Here is a 19,174-nt window from a genome sequence, read left to right on the forward strand (position 1 = left end):
ATTGTTGTAATCTCCCTCACCTGGGCGTTCCCACACAAAGCACCTTGTTGTATCCCAGACCAGCCAGGGAGTTGAGCAGGAAGTGTGCGCTGCGGTCGGTGAACAGGTACTGGGCGTTGCTCTTCTTGTTAAGCAGAGGACGGAGCAGCACACTGGGTCTCCTCAGCTGAGCACTGGAGACCCCCACTGACCTGTGAGAGGAGTGGGCCTCATGCTCTGCTGGCAGCAGCAACATCTGACAATCCTGACAGAACTTCTTCTCATCCAGCCGCAGGGAGCCCAACCTTTTAAACCTGAGGGACAAATGACAGACCTTTTAGAAAAAGTTGATGACTATGCTCATTTTTGTTATGGGAGCTAAGAGTTTGGGCATGATGTTTTGACATTATAACCATTCAAATCAAAAGTCAAGTCAAAGTTGGCCTAAAGAAAATCTAAGTTAATGTGAACAGACGAGCATTTGATGTATGCCACAGTTTCCAGACACGACAGCCGGCACTGAGCGCTCTGATTAAAGCTTTGATTACTAAACTTTACCTATAAAAACACATTTTTACATTATGTTTTCTGCTCATTTACAGCTGCTGGTATAGTTTTTTTTTTCTCTGCCTGTCAGTAGGAAATCCTCTTACATGCACGGAATTTGTCTTTTAAGACCAAGATAAGATTTATTTTTATCTTAATTTGGGAGAAAAAAATTATCACAGCAGCATGTAAACAGGGCCTTGCACACAATGTGATGGTGAAAAAGAACAGACAAACATAAAATATAAACTTCTGAAGTATAAGATAAAAAAACTGAACTAAAAAGTATAATATATACAAAATGACAGTGAAGGATATATATCTAGACCAGGGATGGGCAAATGGCGGCCCCCACCTCCTCTTTTTGCGGCCCTCAGATTAATTTATAAACAACGTAATTAATTTAAAAATACATTTTTATTTTTAATTGTTTTACTTGTAGTACTGATACCGTCCACTAGACTCCTAGTATCGTCGAATTTTTTTTTATCACAGCAGCATGTAAACAAGGCCTTGCACACAATGTGATGAAGAAAAAGAACAGACAAACATAAAATATAAACTTCTCAAGTAGAAGATAAAAAAGTGAACTAAAAAGTATAATATATAAAAAATGACACGTGAAGGATATATATCTAGACCAGGGATGGGAAAATGGCGGCCCCCACCCCCTCTTTTTGCGGCCCTCAGATTAATTTATAAACAACGTAATTAATTTATAAATACATTTTTATTTTTAATTGTTTTACTTGTAGTAGTCCACTAGACTCCTAGTTACGTCGCGAACTGTGTACATGATTTCAAATACCGCGAAAGAATCTGTGACGCGTGTGTGTATTGTGTTTGTTTCCCGGGGAAACCCTCACAAGAAACACCGGCTGTTGTTATGCCTGCTGTGACGTTAAGTTACCGCTTGTAATTATGCCTTTACAAGCTTAAAAGTTGTATTTATCATCTGAATTTGGCGAAACAAGTTTAATGTTCTAAAAACCAAGACTTTGTTTATTTGAAATCAGATGAAAAGAAACTGTCGCAGACCCTGCCGTGTTATCTATGATTACTACGCTTTTCATTCATAATTTTAGCGGGAGGGGGAGCGACGCTGAGGAACAGCAGAGTGCGGGCTGACAGGTGTCTGTGTTGACATTCCCCTTATTCCGCAAAATGCAGAGACTGGCTACAAGTGTTTTAGGTTCAAGTTAGACAACTAATGTCTGGGTTGGTGTTCATCACTTCATGTCATCTTAATGGTTAATCTCAATGCACACACATTTTCCGTTTTTTCCAATAGTTTAAAATAGTTTTATTCCACTGTTATCTAACCTGTTCAATACAAACATGCCAATTGTAAAAATTAAATAACATTTCTGTGAACTGATCTTTGTTTAGTGAGCTTATTAGAGGATATTCCCTGAAAGATTGTAAAATGTCAATGAAGATGTCAGACTTAGTATATTTGTTAAAGGGAGGGAATCCTTATGACACACATATTTAAATAATTATCATCCGATAAAACAGACCAGTCTCTGCCAGTCTTTTTTTTTCTTTTTTTATCCGATGACGTTATCAGTGATTTTAAGCTGATTAATTACCGAAATAACATCAACCCTGTGGGCGGCGCCATTTTGACGAGTCACATGACTTATTTTACCGGAAGTGACGTGAACTATGCGTTTGGTGTCGAGGACAAATTGACGTATGTGCTTTGTTCATGTTGCTTACTCTAGTTACTCTCACAATTCTATTGAAATATGCCTCATTGTATCGCGAAACATTGTCACAATTCGGATAGGAACAATCCATGGAATGCTCCGTGTGCATGTGTGCTCCGTGAATGCTCCGGAATGCTTTCTTTATTTGTTTGATTAACTACTATGGAATTTTTTCAACTACATTGTACCATTATTATGTTAGGCAGGGCTGCCAACACTCACACATTGAGCTTGAGTCACGCAAATAACCCATATCTCACGCACTCACGCCACACTTGCCTTTCCTCACGCTAAGTTTTCGTCCAAACAAATGTATATAAATATAAAAATAAAGTGAAGGAACAGCAAAATAAAGAAAAAGAAAATCTGTTTACCATAAATTCATTTTGCTCTCTAAGTGCACCAGGTTGATGCATTTAACTTCAATATTTAAAAATTGAACACATGAACGTTTCTTTTTTCGGTTCACCAAAAAAAAATCTCACTCCAAGCTGAACTCAAATGTTGGCAGCCCTGTGTTAGGACTCCTAGCCTACATTGTTCTATAAAGAGTGCATTCTGTAGATATGCTTTTTGATTTCTTTTATCATGGCTATACTTAGTAAAGTTTTGGTTTTGAAAATTATCTGTCATTGTCCTTCATGTCCTTGCCATGCAATTGTAGACAGAATCCATTTGACACGCTTTAGAATTAACAACCATAAACTTCTTATTGAATAGGGTCGATACACAAATACTACTGTAAATGACAGGTTGTGCAAACATTGCCATGAGATTGAGGATGAAAATAATTTCCTCCTAGAATGTAAACGTCATTATAAAACTTTTGATAAAGTCAATTCAATCTTTAATCCAGAACTTCCTAACCAAATAAAATGTCTTTAGTTGATATGTCCATTAATAATAATAATAATAATAATAATAATAATAATTGTAAAGTATATAATGCTAAGAAGAAAGGGCTGTACCCGTCAAATTTACCCACCTTTCATTTATTGGTTCAACCAAAGAGGTGCGTTTCACATCCTTTATGGCAACCAGTGCTGTTCTCAATACAGCTTTTTCTAACACCACAGTGTCGAATTCCCTGTGTAAACATATGCAATCCAAGTCGTCTGTGAACAGTTTATTTTCAAGCTCTTCAAGCTCATGACAACATATGTTCATAAGAGGATTGTCCATGGCTACACACCGATCGCAAGTACACCATTCATGTACAGGTCTCCCTACTCGCCCCCCGAAATCAATTGCACAAGTAAAGGGATCGTCTCCAGCAAGATCACGGTGCTGTTCATCCTCATGATCGTCACTGTCCCTGGATTCCTGACGGTTCTGGCCACTTGGCTCGAACCTGTATGGCTGAATTCCCCTGTCCAATCTCTCCACATTGCTCAAAACTTCTTCCTCGGCTGACGAGTCCGAACTCAAATACTCCGCCATGTTTTCGTCGAATGAGCTGTCGTGTTTACAAAGTGAACGCATAGATGACGTCGCGACCTAGTTTTTCGGATCATGTGACTACTGAAAATGGCCAAAATGGCAGCTGCCTGACGGAATATACAGGTTTTGATAAAAAGAGCTATAAAATCATTATTTACCGGGGAATATTGCTGATTTCTTCAGGGTATGGTTTAAACATAATGTTTCAATAAATACTTTAGTTTTTATTAACTATCTAATGACTGAAGCCTTCCTTTAATAATTACATACAACACATGGAATTTGTGTGTGTTCCAAGTGAATCTGCAGCCCCCTGGTGGCCAGCACATCAATTATGTGGCCCCCACCACCATCAAAGTTGCCCATCCCTGATCTAGACTATCTGTCATTATACACTACGAAGGGCCAATTACAGCCAACAAAATGTAAAAGTAGGAAAATATTTACATTAAGTCAGTGTAAGAAAAAGTTTTTAGAGACAAGTGAGTTTGGCAATTTATTGAAATATTGGGGCCACTGGAATCTTCTTCTTCGGCATCGTATTGTACATTTTCCCACGGTTTTACAACACCGCTAACGTTTGGATTTTAACGATTCCGGTTATGCTTTTCGATTCCAGTTATTTTCGGTTCTCGATTCCGGTTCTTTGAGAGGCTGAAAATAAGTCACATCCCAATTTCACTGGGAGAAAAATATATTTATGAAAATATTAAGTCAAATCTGTATTCCTATTCACAAATAACTTCATACTGTTTAATTTTGTTACGGTTATTGAATACAATTATATTAAAAATAATCTCTACATTGTTTAGTTAGTGGTGCAGTTTGAGAATGTACAATTGGCCCAGTCTCCTCTGATGTTACACTGCAACCTGTCTGTGAGACAGACTCTAACCATACAGTCTGTGTCCAACACATGTCCTGCAATACACATGCTGCAGCTGCTCAATGTTTGTAAAAGTAAATAAATAGTATTTTCATTTCAATAATATACTTTCTATACCCTGCTTCATAAACAATACTGACATCCTTGTTTCCTCCGAGTCTGGGGGTCCGGGGATGTGAGGACAGCGTGAGGACACAGACAGGGAGGCTGCTTTACTTCATAAAGGAAATGGCGGTCAATATTGACAACATAGGAGCTAAAACGTTTAATAACCTTCATTACGTGTTAGAGAAAGTTTGACAAAGATGAGGCTGTTAAACGGGCAGCGTATCCACTGTGTGTAGAAAGAGAGAGAGAGACGCTGAGCTGCACCATGCAGCGATCAGCTGATACGAAGCATAGAGAGAGAGAGCTGCCGTCAGCGGGGCTCTGCCTCCTGTCCTCATAACTCTTATTAATCCCGGTACCGGATAATTGTTATTTGTTCTTACTCGGAACTGAGTTTTGCTTCCCAACCCTGCCACTGTGCTACACGTCCCGCCCCGCCCAACAGCACAGAAAGCGGCGAGATGCGTTTCTATGGGCTTAGATTTGTCTCATAAATATTTGTGTGAACATAAAAATAATGTGTGTAAATATATGATTTGTAAATGTAAAACACCATCCACAAATGCATTTAAAATATTTGCAAACTCACAAATAAATTTGCAAAGGTAAACCGGATCAGCAAATACGCAAAATATTTTCACAAATAGAAAAAAGATCTGTGAACACTATAATTAATTTACAAATAAACAAAAGAAAATTGTGAATATCTCTTTAACATTGACAACTTTCGGGCTGTACGATTACGGCAAAAATCATAATCAAGATTATTTTTGGTCAATATTGATATCACGATTATTAAATACGATTATTCATTGACTTTGAAAATGTATTGAACTGTAACCCTTTGGAGTCCTGGGCTAATTTGGCCGTTTTCGAATACTTTTGACTTGTCTTACTAAACCCCATTAAGAAATGTTTGGCATGTCAATGTTTGGTATCTTTTTTTTTTAAGGACAACCTAAACTACATTGGGGCAAAAAAGTATTTAGTCAGCCACCAATTGTGCAAGTTCTCCCACTTAAAAAGATGAGAGGCCTGTAATTTTCATCCTAGGTATACCTCAACTATGAGAGACAAAATGAGAAAAAGAAATCCAGAAAATCACATTGTCTGATCTTTAAAGAATTTATTTGCAAATTATGGTGGAAAATAAGTATTTGGTCAATAACAAAAGTTCATCTCAATACTTTCTTATATACCCTTTGTTGGCAATGACAGAGGTCAAACGTTTTCTGTAAGTCTTCACAAGGTTTTCACACACTGTTGCTGGTATTTTGGCCCATTCCTCCATGCAGATCTCCTCTAGAGCAGTGATGTTTTGGGGCTGTCGCTGGGCAACACGGACTTTCAACTCCCTCCAAAGATTTTTTATGGGGTTGAGATCTGGACACTGACTAGGCCACTCCAGGACCTTGAAATGCTTCTTACGAAGCCACTCCTTCGTTGCCCGGGCGGTGTGTTTGGGATCATTGTCATGCTGAAAGACCCAGCCACGTTTCATCTTCAATGCCCTTGCTGATGGAAGGAGGTTGTCACTCAAAATCTCACGATACATGGGCCCATTCAATCTTTCCTTTACATGGATCAGTCGTCCTGGTCCCTTTGCAGAAAAACAGCCCCAAAGCATGATGTTTCCACCCCCATGTTTCACAGTAGGTATGGTGTTCTTTGGATGCAACTCAGCATTCTTTCTCCTCCAAACACGTCTAGTGGAGTTTACCAAAAAGTTATATTTTGGTTTCATCTGACCATATGACATTCTCCCAATCCTCTTCTGGATCATCTAAATGCTCTCTAGCAAACTTCAGACCGGCCTGGACATGTACTGTACTGGCAGGGGGACACGTCTGGCACTGCAGGATTTGATTCCCTGGCGGCGTAGTGTGTTACTGATGGTAGCCTTTGTTACTTTGGTCCCAGCTCTCTGCAGGTCATTGACTAGGTCCCCCCGTGTGGTTCTGGGATTTTTGCTCACCGTTCGTGATCATTTTTGACCCCACGGGGTGAGATCTTGCGTGGAGCCCCAGATCGAGGGAGATTATCAGTGGTCTTGTATGTCTTCCATTTTCTAATAATTGCTCCCACAGTTGATTTCTTCTCACCAAGCTGCTTACCTATTGCAGATTCAGTCTTCCCAGCCTGGTGCAGGTCTACAATTTTGTTTCTGGTGTCCTTTGACAGCTCTTTGGTCTTGGCCATAGTGGAGTTTGGAGTGTGACTGTTTGAGGTTGTGGACAGGTGTCTTTTATACTGATAACAACTTCAAACAGGTGCCATTAATACAGTTAACAAGTGGAAGACAGAGGAGGCTCTTAAAGAAGAAGTTACAGGTCTGTGAGAGCCAGAAATCTTGTTTGTTTGTAGGTGACCAAATACTTATTTTTCACCATAATTTGCAAATAAATTCTTTAAAAATCAGACAATGTAAGTTTCTGGATTTTTTTTCCTCATTTTGTCTCTCATAGTTGAGGTATACTTAGGATGGAAATTACAGGCCTCTCTCATATTTTTAAGTGGGAGAACTTGCACAATCGGTGGCTGACTAAATACTTTTTTGCCCCACTGTATACAACCTGATAGTTATTTCTTTCATTTTGAGATACTATATGAACATTTTGGACCCAAAATCACACAAAAAAAACGTAAAAACTGATTTTGAAAATGATATTAATTTTCATATAGGTAACACAAACATACACAATGAAACCATTTGAAAGCTGGAAATATATACATGGGATGTCACTATGATAATGTGAACGTTTTATTGAGGTAGCATGAACCTATATACACATTTTATGAACAAATAACAGGTGTATCCATAGGCGTTTTTTCCTAATTTCTCAAGTTCTATCAACAGACACAGTAGGCACAACAAAACATTTAAAAGCTTAAATAATGTACATGGGATTTCATTCTGATAAGGCAAAAGTGTTATTATAAATATAATACAAATATATATATACAAATGTACAAAAATCTATTTTTTCTGTCTTTATCTGTGCCACGCTTCAAAGCAGTTTCTGTCAACTACGACACAGGCAACATCACAGGCTCCTCCTCCTCCATGTCAAAAAACAAGCTTATAGCTTGACTCACGTTCAGAGTTCTCTTCATCATAGTTGAATCTTCAAAACTCTAAATCTATCTAACTATATCTAAATTCTCAATGTTTGTCTGTCACTTTACTTCAATCGCAGTCTCCCGCCGTCTCTCTTCGTCTCCCGCCGCCTGTCTTCGTATATCTTCGTCTCTCTCCATTTCCCGCCGTCTCTCTTCGGTTCCCGCCGTCCCTCTTCGTCTCTTTTCGTCTCGCTTCGTATCACTCCGTTTACCTGATTACCTCACCCCTTCCCTGGTAAATACATCCTGTTGAGTAGAATCTACAGTTTCCAGTATTTTCCGTTTCGTAAAATGATAAAATAAGGCAAAGATATTAAAATATGTGCTTCAATTATTCATACTTTTGAAATATATTTGTATTAACTTTATATCATCGTATCTCCGTGTTTATTGGGTCTTTTTGCATGAAACAAAGACTGGCATATAGTTTCAAGCCAGTACTTTTGACAGAAATACACATATACATCCTGCTGAGCAGGATCTACAGTTTCCAGTATTTTCTGTTTTTGTAAAATGATCAAATACGGCGAAGATATTCAAATATGTGCTTCCATTTTTCATACTTTTGAAATGTATTAACTTTATATCATTGTATCTCCGTGTTTACTTGGTCTTATTGCATGAAACAAAGACTGGGATATAGTTTCAAGCCACTACTTTCGACAGAAACACACAGCAATGTTGTCCGGACTGTTGTTTTTATGCGGCACCGGCTTGAACAGGTCATGTGATCTGATCACACCGCCGTGACGGTCCACTCCAAAGGGTTAAAACAAATTAAAGTAATTTGAACGGTATGTTAACAGTTTATTACCCTGAACTTTAAGTAGAATTCAACTGAAAAACCAATACAAAATTAATTATACATTTATATCAAATTTAAATAAATTACTAATGTCACTCACAACCTGTAATGTTTAATTCTACTGCTACACGCAGTGCTCTTCTTTTGGTAACCCCTTATCCGGAAACCGGAAGTATAAGAGGCTCCGGCTTGACGAGTTAGTGAAAGTTAACTTAACGCTAGAGACAGAATAAAAGACACAGCAACTAAAGCTTCCCTTGTAACGTGTTTATTTGGATTTATTAAACAGACTGCAAGTCACAACACAACCTGGCTGAGAGGGCTTTTAGGGAGGGGTGGAAGCGCACGGCACGCGCGGGCAGGCAGGATGTATAACGCAGTACAAATTGGTGTGAAGAGTTTTGTAAAGGCCCTGACACACTAGGCAGTCACCAGAGAACTCGCCAACGCCGACTGTTGCGTCGGCGTGTTCTCCTGCGTGTTGGCTATGTGTCGCACTGGAACACACCGCAAAGGATTCGGCTGAGCACGTACGAACTGTGCATGCGTGAGTGGCAATAACTCTCCTTACCAGCAGGCGGCGGTAGTGTGTATTTGTCCTTCAAAAGAGGCAACAACCGGAAGACAGAGAAGAAGAACAGACTCCGTGATATAAACAAACAAGAAATAGCGTGTGTGTTCCATTTTCACTCTCGTCCATCGAAAACATGTCTCGTGCGATACTGGAGCTATCAGCCATTGGAGTGTTGCTTGCGGAAGACATTCTCAAGCAACAGTCTCAAGAGGCGGAAGCGAAGAATTAGGAGAAACCGCACTAAATGGGTGAAATCATGGATACTACAGCGAGAAGCTCAGGGGGCTTTCCCGAACCTGTGTCGAGAGCTGGAGATAAATGAAATGCCAGATTTCAGAACTTTTGCTCGGCTTTTTCCTGATCAGTTTCACATGTTGGAGAAACTCATCACTCCACTCATCCACTCACTCACTCGAGACTAATCCTGCAACTTTATACTTCTGCTCCACAACAGTTCGAGAATGAAGAAACCATCATTTATGAAAGGCCACATTTGAATAGAGGGGCAGGAAACCGTCTTGCACATTTACATTTCAATCTTGAACAATGAACAGCGGTAGACAGTATCTCATTTACTTAGGAACTGTACTTAAGGACAATGTTGAGGTACTTGAGACTAATCCTGCAACTTTATACTTCTGCTCCACTCCCATTCAGTGTACTTTATACTGCGCTACATTTATTTGATAACTTCAGTTAACTTTGAAGATTCGGCAACTACAAAATATAATCAAGACATATTTGATCATGTATTATTATAGGTTAAGATAAAATTGTATTGATCCCATGGTGAATTTCACAAGCTACCCAGCAGTACATAATGTAATTTAAATCAACTCCTCAAGCAGAAATAAATCATTCTAATGTTGTGTTATCTAATGGCTGTAGTATGAAGGTACAAAATAAAGTTTAGTATTGCCTATCCTGCAGAAACACCCATCTGAATAATGGCCACTTTTTGCTAAATTGAATGTATGGAGGTACGAAATAAAGTTTTGCATTTCGCAGTATTGGTAAAAAAGTGGTTTATTACCAAAATAAACAATAATAATACAAAAAGTAAACAATCAACAAAAATACAATACGATAAAAATACTATGCAATACAAAAAAAAAAAATATTGACACAACTGTCTGTAAAAAGAATTAGCCACATCTGTAAAAAGGAGTGAACTTTAAGTACAAAAAAACGGGTCACATGTGAAGACAAGACAAGTGAAATGTCTAGAGACTAAAGAAGGTGGTTTCATTTTCAGTTTCATTTAAGTACTCGAAGAAGGTATTTTGCATCTGATTCAGGAAGCGTTGCATCTGATGAGGTGGCATCTGCCGCAGTCCGTGCTCTATGGGCTCAGAACAGTCTCATAATACACACATGCACACAGAAGGATTCACACTTGTATTTCCGGATCCACACTTGTGTTTTTCAATGCGCACACAAATGTGTTCCGTTTCATATACATGTAAATAAAATCCAAATACTGAAAAAAGTTTTACATATGTATTTTTGATCCTCACATATTTGTTTTACGTTTAAAACCTTTGAACCTGCAAACACAAACCGCTTTCTGTGCACGGATCGCTGTGCATTCGTGTGTGGGTTTTTTGAAACTCCCTTGACGGTCAGCCGATTCGTACTTGTAATTTTTCCTATCTATAGCGAATCAGATGTCTCCTCAATTCTAAGCCAATCCCATGAGCACGCCCCCACAAGGGTAGATTTCTTGCGTTCATGACGTAGCGCTTCACGTACGCATTTTGCGCAGCGAAAATCTCAGGACAACTCCACTCAGTACATTGCCACTTTCCGAACAGGAAATGCACGCAAATACAAGCCTTTATATTATTGAGGTACAGCGTCACTTTCCGAACCATTGATGAACGCTTGTCTGTACACAAAAACGGCAGGCAAAACAGTTTTAAATGTGTGTTTCCTGTATGGCGAATACAGCTGCTTTATTTATGTCTGTATGAAGTTGTTGTGAGTGTGGAGGGAGCAGTTACAGGTTAGCTTAGCCTAATCGATCAGTGCACTACGAAGCCAGTGCTAGACAGTGTCAACGGGGGGGAGGGAGCCCCGCCGGTCATTATCGCCCGATATTCACTCTTAATAGTTTGATCGGTGCTCTCTATAAAGGCCGATCAGGAGAGCTGGATCTGATCGATATGGACATAAACGCGAGTGAAGTATAACCGGACGCGAGAGAGAGATCAGATCAGCTGCTGAGTCTGACGGAGACACGCAGCTCTGCATGATCACCTGAAGCTCCGCTCTCTGTTTAGCGAGCTGTTTGTGATCTCTTAGACAAAAAATCTAAATTAATAACTAAAATAAAACTCCAAACATATTTCATTGTGTTATTTTTTTGTAAAGCTCTTAGTTTTAAACCTGATGTTTATAAGCTTCTTAGTTTTTGCAACGGTCTGTAAATATACACAACTTTATAATAAAATGCACACATTTACCTTTTTCTAGACTAAAACACAGGTATGATCCTAAGTTAAAACATATGAGGTTATCTATCATGAGGTTGTTATCATTGCAGTTTATCAGTGGATGTTTGCTGGAACTACTTGTAAACAGCGTGTTTCCTGACGGACACACACAGCGTGACTTCGGTCAGGTAGAGACCGGTCTCAAGTCAGCACCGCTGCAAATTCGCTGTTTGAGGGCTTGATAGCCCACTCCCCCTCCACACCGCTCCACACTCGTTGCTTTGGAACAGCCCTCAATATGGCGGACCCTCCGTTTGCGCGTTCACGCGGAGGTGTAGGGTGTAGGGGTAGGATGTAGGGGGCGGTTTGGGAATGGGCCGCAGTGACATGAACGCAATAAATCATACCCTCGTGGGGGCATGCTCATGTGATTGGCTTAGAATGAAGGAGACATCTGATTGGCTATAGATAGAAAAAATTACAAGTACGAATTGGGTGAGCGTCAGGGGAGTCTCAAAAAAACCACACACGAATGCACAGGGATCCGTGCACAGAAAGCGGTTTGTGTTTGCAGGTTCAGGGGATTTGAACGGAAAACAAATACATATGTAAAACTTTTTTAAGTAATTGGATTTTATTTACATGCATATGAAACGGAACACATTTGTGTGTGCATTGAAAAACACAAGTGTGAATCCTTTTGCGGATCATGAAATACAAGTGTGAATCCTTTTGTGTGCATGTGTGTATTATGAGACTTTTCTGAGCCCATAGTGCTCAAACACTTCGGAATGGGCCGCGATATCATCATAAGGTCCACTCGGGGCTAACTCTGCCAGTCTTAATTTTATCTCCGCCAGCATTGTTTTTGACGCCTCAACGGCGGAATCCTCCTGCGCTTCGAGTGCTGAGCGTGCTTGGCCTCTCTCTGAGCGGTGACGGTGTGGTGCAGATGGTGGATTCTAACAGGGGAGTGCAGGGCTCAGCATCAAAGTTGAAGGACTCCTCGTGGTGCTGGTTGAGGTTTCATTGCTAGCGCCACTTGCTGGTGCCACCGGGGGGTGATTCTGCAGCCTCCGGATGTTCCTTAAATTTGTTTTAAATAAATTCAGTTAGTTGGATTTAATACCATGGCTTCTCAAAACTGTTTACTAAGCATTCATAACAAAATAATACCCTGAAATGTGTGTGCCATTAGTTTGGGGTGTGGTCAAGTGTGAGAGGCACATTGTAGACACATTGTGATGGCTCTATTCAGATGCTAAAGACATACTTCTAGAAGATTCAGATCACTACAAAATATAATAAAGACATATTTTATCATGTATTATTATAGGTTAAGATAAAAGCGTTATTGATCCCATGGTGAATTTCATAAGCTACCCAGCAGTATATCATGTAATTTAAATTAGCTCCTCCTTTACCAGCTGCAACATTAAGGTGATGAGCACATCAGTAATTATAATACAATAATATATATATTATTCTGTTATTGTTATATTTACCACTGTAACCACCAAATGAATGAAAATAATGTTTTTGTAAATGAAAGAAGCAAGAAACACAAACTTTTACTCAACAAATAAAATAGTTACCGTGATGGTGAGGTTCGAAGTACTCTCCTTCCTTTTTGTGTAGGGCTCTAAAAACTAGGGGTGCACCGAATGGGAAATTCTTAGCCGAAACCGATACCGAAAATAGGAAACAGTTGGCCGAAAACCGAATGCCGAAAATGATTAATAGAAATATATATATATATATATATATATATATATATATATATATATAATGTATACATTTTTTACCAATGTTGTTCAGCTACCTGATTATGGAAAAATACATGATTATGTCAAAACTTAACTTAACTTAAATAATAATCACTATTATGGGTCCATAAAACATTTATTCAGCACTTCTGAATGCCTACAGTACATTAATTCCAAGTCAAGTGCATTTTCTTTTCTCTGTAGGATAACTACAACAAAGTGCATTCAGAACAAAGCCAAGGTGCTTTAAAACTGCATAAACATCTAGGCCAGGAGGCCTACAACAAAATAGTGTAAATAAAGACTGTAACAGCCAGGCCTTCAACAACAACAACAAATGCACCAATAAGTGCATGCATAAAAATGTGCAAACTGGATAAATCCACATGAATGTAACTATTTACAAATGAAATTACAATTGAATTTCAAGAATCTGTAAATAAGGCTGTCTGTCCTCATAAGCAAAGTAGTAAACATTGTATAAAGATACATAAAGTGAAAACTGGATACAAAATCCACAATCAATTACAAATTAAATTACAATTTCAAGAATCTGCAAATAAGGTGATCTGTCCTCATGAGCAATGTAAACAACATTGTATCATTTAGATACCAAAAGTACAATATATTGAACACTGTGCTGCTGTCATTTCCCCCTAATGATAACCTGAGATGGTGAATTATAACTCACAATGAAAATTGTTCAGGAAAGTGGGTATAGAGTAGACATATAGAACTAGATAAGCTTATGATAAGCCAGCCTTGTCTACTTATTAAGGAAAAGTGGGAGGTTCTTTTTAATGAACAGTAGCTTCTCTGCTTTATCAGCCATAAGTCTGTTCCTCTTCTCATCAAGCACATGAGAGGCAGCGCTGAACAGTCTCTCGCTGTCAGTGCTTGTGATTTGATCTTACTCCGCATATTTGTCCGGGTGTTTTGATTTCAAGTGGTGGAGTAATCCCGAAGTGGTGAAAGTCTTTGCAGTTACACCCCCTCGAGAAATGTCAGCTGAACACGTTTTACAAATCGCAATCCGCGCCTCTTTCTCTGATATTTTTAAATATCTCCAAGCGGCAGACATGTTGGCTGTGAGCCAGCCGCGAGCATGGTTGCGCGCCGTGCTTGTCGCCGCGTTTTGATTACGTCATCAGAACAACACGTTAGCTTACCAACGTAACCCTGTTCCCTGACATTCGGTGATATTTTTTCGGTGCTAGAACCCTTTCGGCCGAAAGCCGATAGGGCCTTTTTAACCATTTGCGGCCGATAATTTTTGGCGGCCGAATATTCGCTGCATCCCTACTAAAAACTGCAGCCTGCTCAGGATCCACTGCTGTCTGCCCGTCTTTTGTGCTCCACAACTACCCGAAGGGGCGAGTCTCCTGTACCGGGTGTTCTGGGTTCGCAGAGAATCCCACTTCTTCCTCAACTCTTTCTCTGAAGCACACAAATAAACGATGTAAGCATTATGGCAAGTTAGCATGTCCAATTCATATCTATATGCAGTGCCAAACTGCACAGCTAGCAACAAGATAACAACAAAACACAAGGTTGAAAGAACAAAATTACATTTCACGTACGCTGGCAAACAATAAAAAACCAACAGTTTCTGCTAGTTTCAATTGATGAAAAAAAAAGAAGAGAGAATCTTACCTGAGAAACCAAGTTGAGTTTCTATCTGTCCCCAGAGTCCGGTTTTCACTACTCGTTTTGAGTACTTTTTCTCTGTAATGTCGTACAGAGGTGGCCTCTCCTGGATCAAGGTGATGAGCAGGTCTTTGTTTCCGTCATTCCAGATCGCCATGATGACAAATAAACCGATGAGATGAAAATGAATAGCCGTCTGCGCGTGTGCCTTCTTAAAGCGTTTGTTTACGTCCCTCACTTCCGTTTCGCTTCTCATGCACTGATTCGCTAGCTGAACAGCCAATCAGAGTGATTTATTTGGCCCAACTGCCCGACCCGACGCATGGCCGATTCAACATGTTGAATCGGCCATGCGTCGGCCATGAAAGGCCAAATAAGGTGTGTCACGGCCGACGGTGCGGGACACACCAAATTGAGTTTGGGCGACAGGGCACGCTTCGTCGTCCGACTAACACCGACGGCCGATTTCGGCCTGGTGTGTCAGGGCCTTAACTTTGACCCGCTTGAATGAATACACACAAATTATGAACAAAGAGTTATCTCTGGGGCTGCTTCGCGCCAGATGTAGCCCCCCGGGACCCGAAAGTGGCGTAGCCTAAGTAGCCTACTTCAACAACATCAATGCATACGAATGTGCTCGAAATAGGCTGTATTGAACAAATAAACTAACTGTATCACTATAACATGATGGTGATAAAGAATGCACCTAACGTACCGCTGTTCATTAAAGTAATACAAAAACGTCACATTAAACAAACCATCATGCTCTTACTTTGAAACATTGAAATTCAATATAAATGTAGGAACAGTGAGAAGATAATATATACAGATGGAAGAAGTATGGTTTTTGAAGGGTAAAGTGAGTCCAGTTAGCAGCAACATAAGAAACTATGGAGCTGCAAGTTCTCTGCGAGCCAGAGGTGAACTATTAAACTGATACACATTCTTCCAGTAAAAGCTAATATGAGACGATCTGTGACCAAGGTCCAGAGAAAGCCTTGCAGGACTGTGATCTGGTACACATTTTGTAAATTGACTTCTGACCTTTTGACGCGCTCTTGCTGGGTTAAGGGAGGTCTCTTTGACTGGTTCTCTGCCTCTCTGGCCAGAAGCCTGGCCTCGGACACCTTGTCATCCTCCCACTGGAAGAAGTGGCAGTCTTTCCTGTCTCTGCAGGCAGAGCAGGCATAGAAACTCCTGCCTTTCTCCCCTCCTTTGCTCACTTTCTCAAATAGCAAGGTTGGACCTGGAAAAACACAAGTGACATAGGGTGATTTTGGTAGGTGTGCCACCATGCACTTCTTGAAAGATAAAAAAAACTCAGTGATAAAAAAAATAGTTAATTTTAATGTAATAGCATCAATTCTTAAACACACATTAACAGCAAAGTGAGTAGACATTAACGTTAAAGAGATGGGTTTGTTTACCTGCAATATGGCTTAATACAACATAATAGCCTACACGTGCTATTTATAGTCAATCTCTGTGAAATATATATATGATTACCAGTAGTGCAAAGTAACCAAGTACATTTACTCAAGTACGGTACTCAAGTACAATTTGAAGTACTTGTTCTTTACTTAAGTATTTCAATTTTGCAACTTTATACTTCTAATCCACTACAATTCAAAAAGGGAAATAATGTACCTTTTAATTTTTACAAACATAAATTATAAAGAACTTTTAAAATATAATTAAATTAAACCAAAACATTGAATGAAAAGAGAGAACATGAATTGGGAACAATGTTGTAAATTGGAAGTAATTTTCTGCAACAACAAAAAAAAACCTATGTGAAGATCTTTTGCTTTTGCCTTTAGACATAGGCTACATTTCTTAAATATATATGAGCATACTTAAATGCGTTTACTTAAGTAGATAGTACCATTCTCAATACAGCACTGTTACTTATAATGGAGTAATTTTACATGGTAGTATTAGTACTTTGACTTAAGTAAAGGATACTTTATCCACCACTGCTGATTACAACTTAGGTCTATGTGATATTTTACTGCGCCACTAGCTACATTTTGTTATTTTCACACGCCATTTTTTAAAGTCTCGTTTAAATAATGAAAGTTTGTGCATTTATAACAAAGCAGAGCAACTTTAAGTTTTGTTATTAGCATGTTGGATGTGTACAGCTTGCTGCTTCAGTGCATTTAAATAGCTTTATATTTAAACAGTCCATGATTTAAACTCACCATGCGGACAACATGGCGCTGTTTTCCCGCCGTCAGAAAGAATCACTTCTATTCCAAAACTGTCGTCGTTAGCGTCGGGAACATCCATGTCGTTCGTTATGTTATAACTCTGATTCACTTTACACTTTAATTTTCAACACGAGTGCAAGGCTGAGAAGTGAGAGCCATGCTGTTTGGAGTCGCGCAGTTATGACGTCATGTCCATGGTGTCGCAGTGACAAAAAAAATATATATAGATGGGCTCCAAACGTTCTTATAATACATCCATGCTCAAGTAGCGCGATTAAAAACCGTATGAATAAAAAGGCTATCAAAACTAATTCTGTATTTAACAAATATTTTATCGGAAAAATTAAACTGTATTTTTATTTATCTATTTAATGTCATTTTTTTCATGACTTTATGTATTTTGTATACAAAATAAATGATGTTCTGGAATAAAAAATATATATATTTAATTCAACTGTATTTAATAGGCCCTATCATTATAGGTATTTACTTATTTACATTCATTTTAATTGGTACTGAATGAAAAAAAACATGGTTATTACCAAAGTATAAATTATGTATTACCAATAATATAAAATAAATGCACAAAAAAATGTCTAGATCTTGATTTTAAAAATGTAATATTTGAAATGATGAACCAGCCTCTTCTACACATTTTTATTCACTGACTCAATTGTATGATTATTTTTGAGCGAAACTAATTACAATTCTGCATTATTTATGGTCAAACTAAATGTACTTGAAAACAAACTAATCTGATAAGAGGATTACATCTGAGAGATGAGCAGAATAGCTCAAGAGATGAGAGGTGAACAGCAGCAAAAACCACATAACTGCAATGTTTTTATATTGCATTGTTTGTTGGTGTGCTATTATGGAGTGTTGCTTATTTGATGCTTATTCTGATACTGGAGAATTGACTTATCAGCCACATTGTGCTGTCTTTTGTATTTGGGGATAAGCTCAATACAACCATGTTTGTGTTCCATTGTGGGCCACATACATTTTATGGATAACCCACAGTCTATGGGATAAACATCACACACACACACACACACACACACACACACACACACACACACACACACACACACACACACACACACACACACACACACACACACACACACACACACACACACACACACACACACACACACACACACACACACACACACACACTTTGAAGTGCACAAAGAAAATAAATGTAAATGTACCTCTCAGATGTAATTACATTCAAATTGTTCCATGATGTAGTCAATTATAGTAACAGGTCTTCTCAAATAACACACAGTCACACACACGATGTCTGGGCACTTTGCTTCATTCATGTCCAGAATCATACACAAACTGTTCCTCCTCTTTGAACAAGCTGAAAACTTTCCAGGCTTCATCACTCTGACACACAGGAAACTCACACACACACACACACACACACACACACACACACACACACACACACACACACACACACACACACACACACACACACACACACACACACACACACACACACACACACACACACACACACACACACACACACACACACACACACACATGTCATCGTCTTCCTCTATAGATTTGCAGTTATGTACACAGAGTATTCAGGCCCTTGATCATGTCATAAGAAATTATTGAATCATATCAAAAGATAATAGGCTGCTGGTAAATACGTTCCATTCTTATGGTAGCCTACCTTTTGTTCTGCAAATATGTTTTACAATTAGTTATGTTATTACATTACATCATTACATTGCATTTAGCTGACGCTTTTATCCAAAGCGACTTACAATAAGTGCGTTCGACCAACAAAGTACAAACTTGAAGAAAACAGAATCATATAAGTACATCAGGTTTCATAGAGCCAAACATATCAAGTGCTACTCAACTGGCTTTAGATAAGCCAGCCCTTTATTAGTATATAAGTGCTTTGTTAGTAA

At 39.0% G+C, this 19,174-nt stretch overlaps 1 protein-coding gene across 1 annotated transcript in view; it reads right to left on the reverse strand.

The window, feature by feature from the left end:
• zcchc4 (zinc finger, CCHC domain containing 4) overlaps positions 1-17,426 on the reverse strand; it is a 28,624-nt gene extending 11,198 nt beyond the window's left edge. Inside the window, exons 1-3 of the mRNA XM_079669354.1 lie at positions 17,223-17,426; positions 16,063-16,264; positions 21-293 (exon numbers count right to left, since the gene is read on the reverse strand). Of these exons, the coding sequence (XP_079525480.1) occupies positions 21-293; positions 16,063-16,264; positions 17,223-17,310 (563 nt within the window). The 5' untranslated portion in view covers positions 17,311-17,426. The remainder of the gene's footprint in view (positions 1-20; positions 294-16,062; positions 16,265-17,222) is intronic.
• Between the last annotated feature and the right edge of the window lie 1,748 nt (positions 17,427-19,174).

The sequence above is a fragment of the Notothenia rossii genome (assembly GCF_949606895.1).
Source record: "Notothenia rossii genome assembly, chromosome: 3".
Classification (NCBI taxonomy): Eukaryota; Metazoa; Chordata; class Actinopteri; order Perciformes; family Nototheniidae; genus Notothenia; species Notothenia rossii.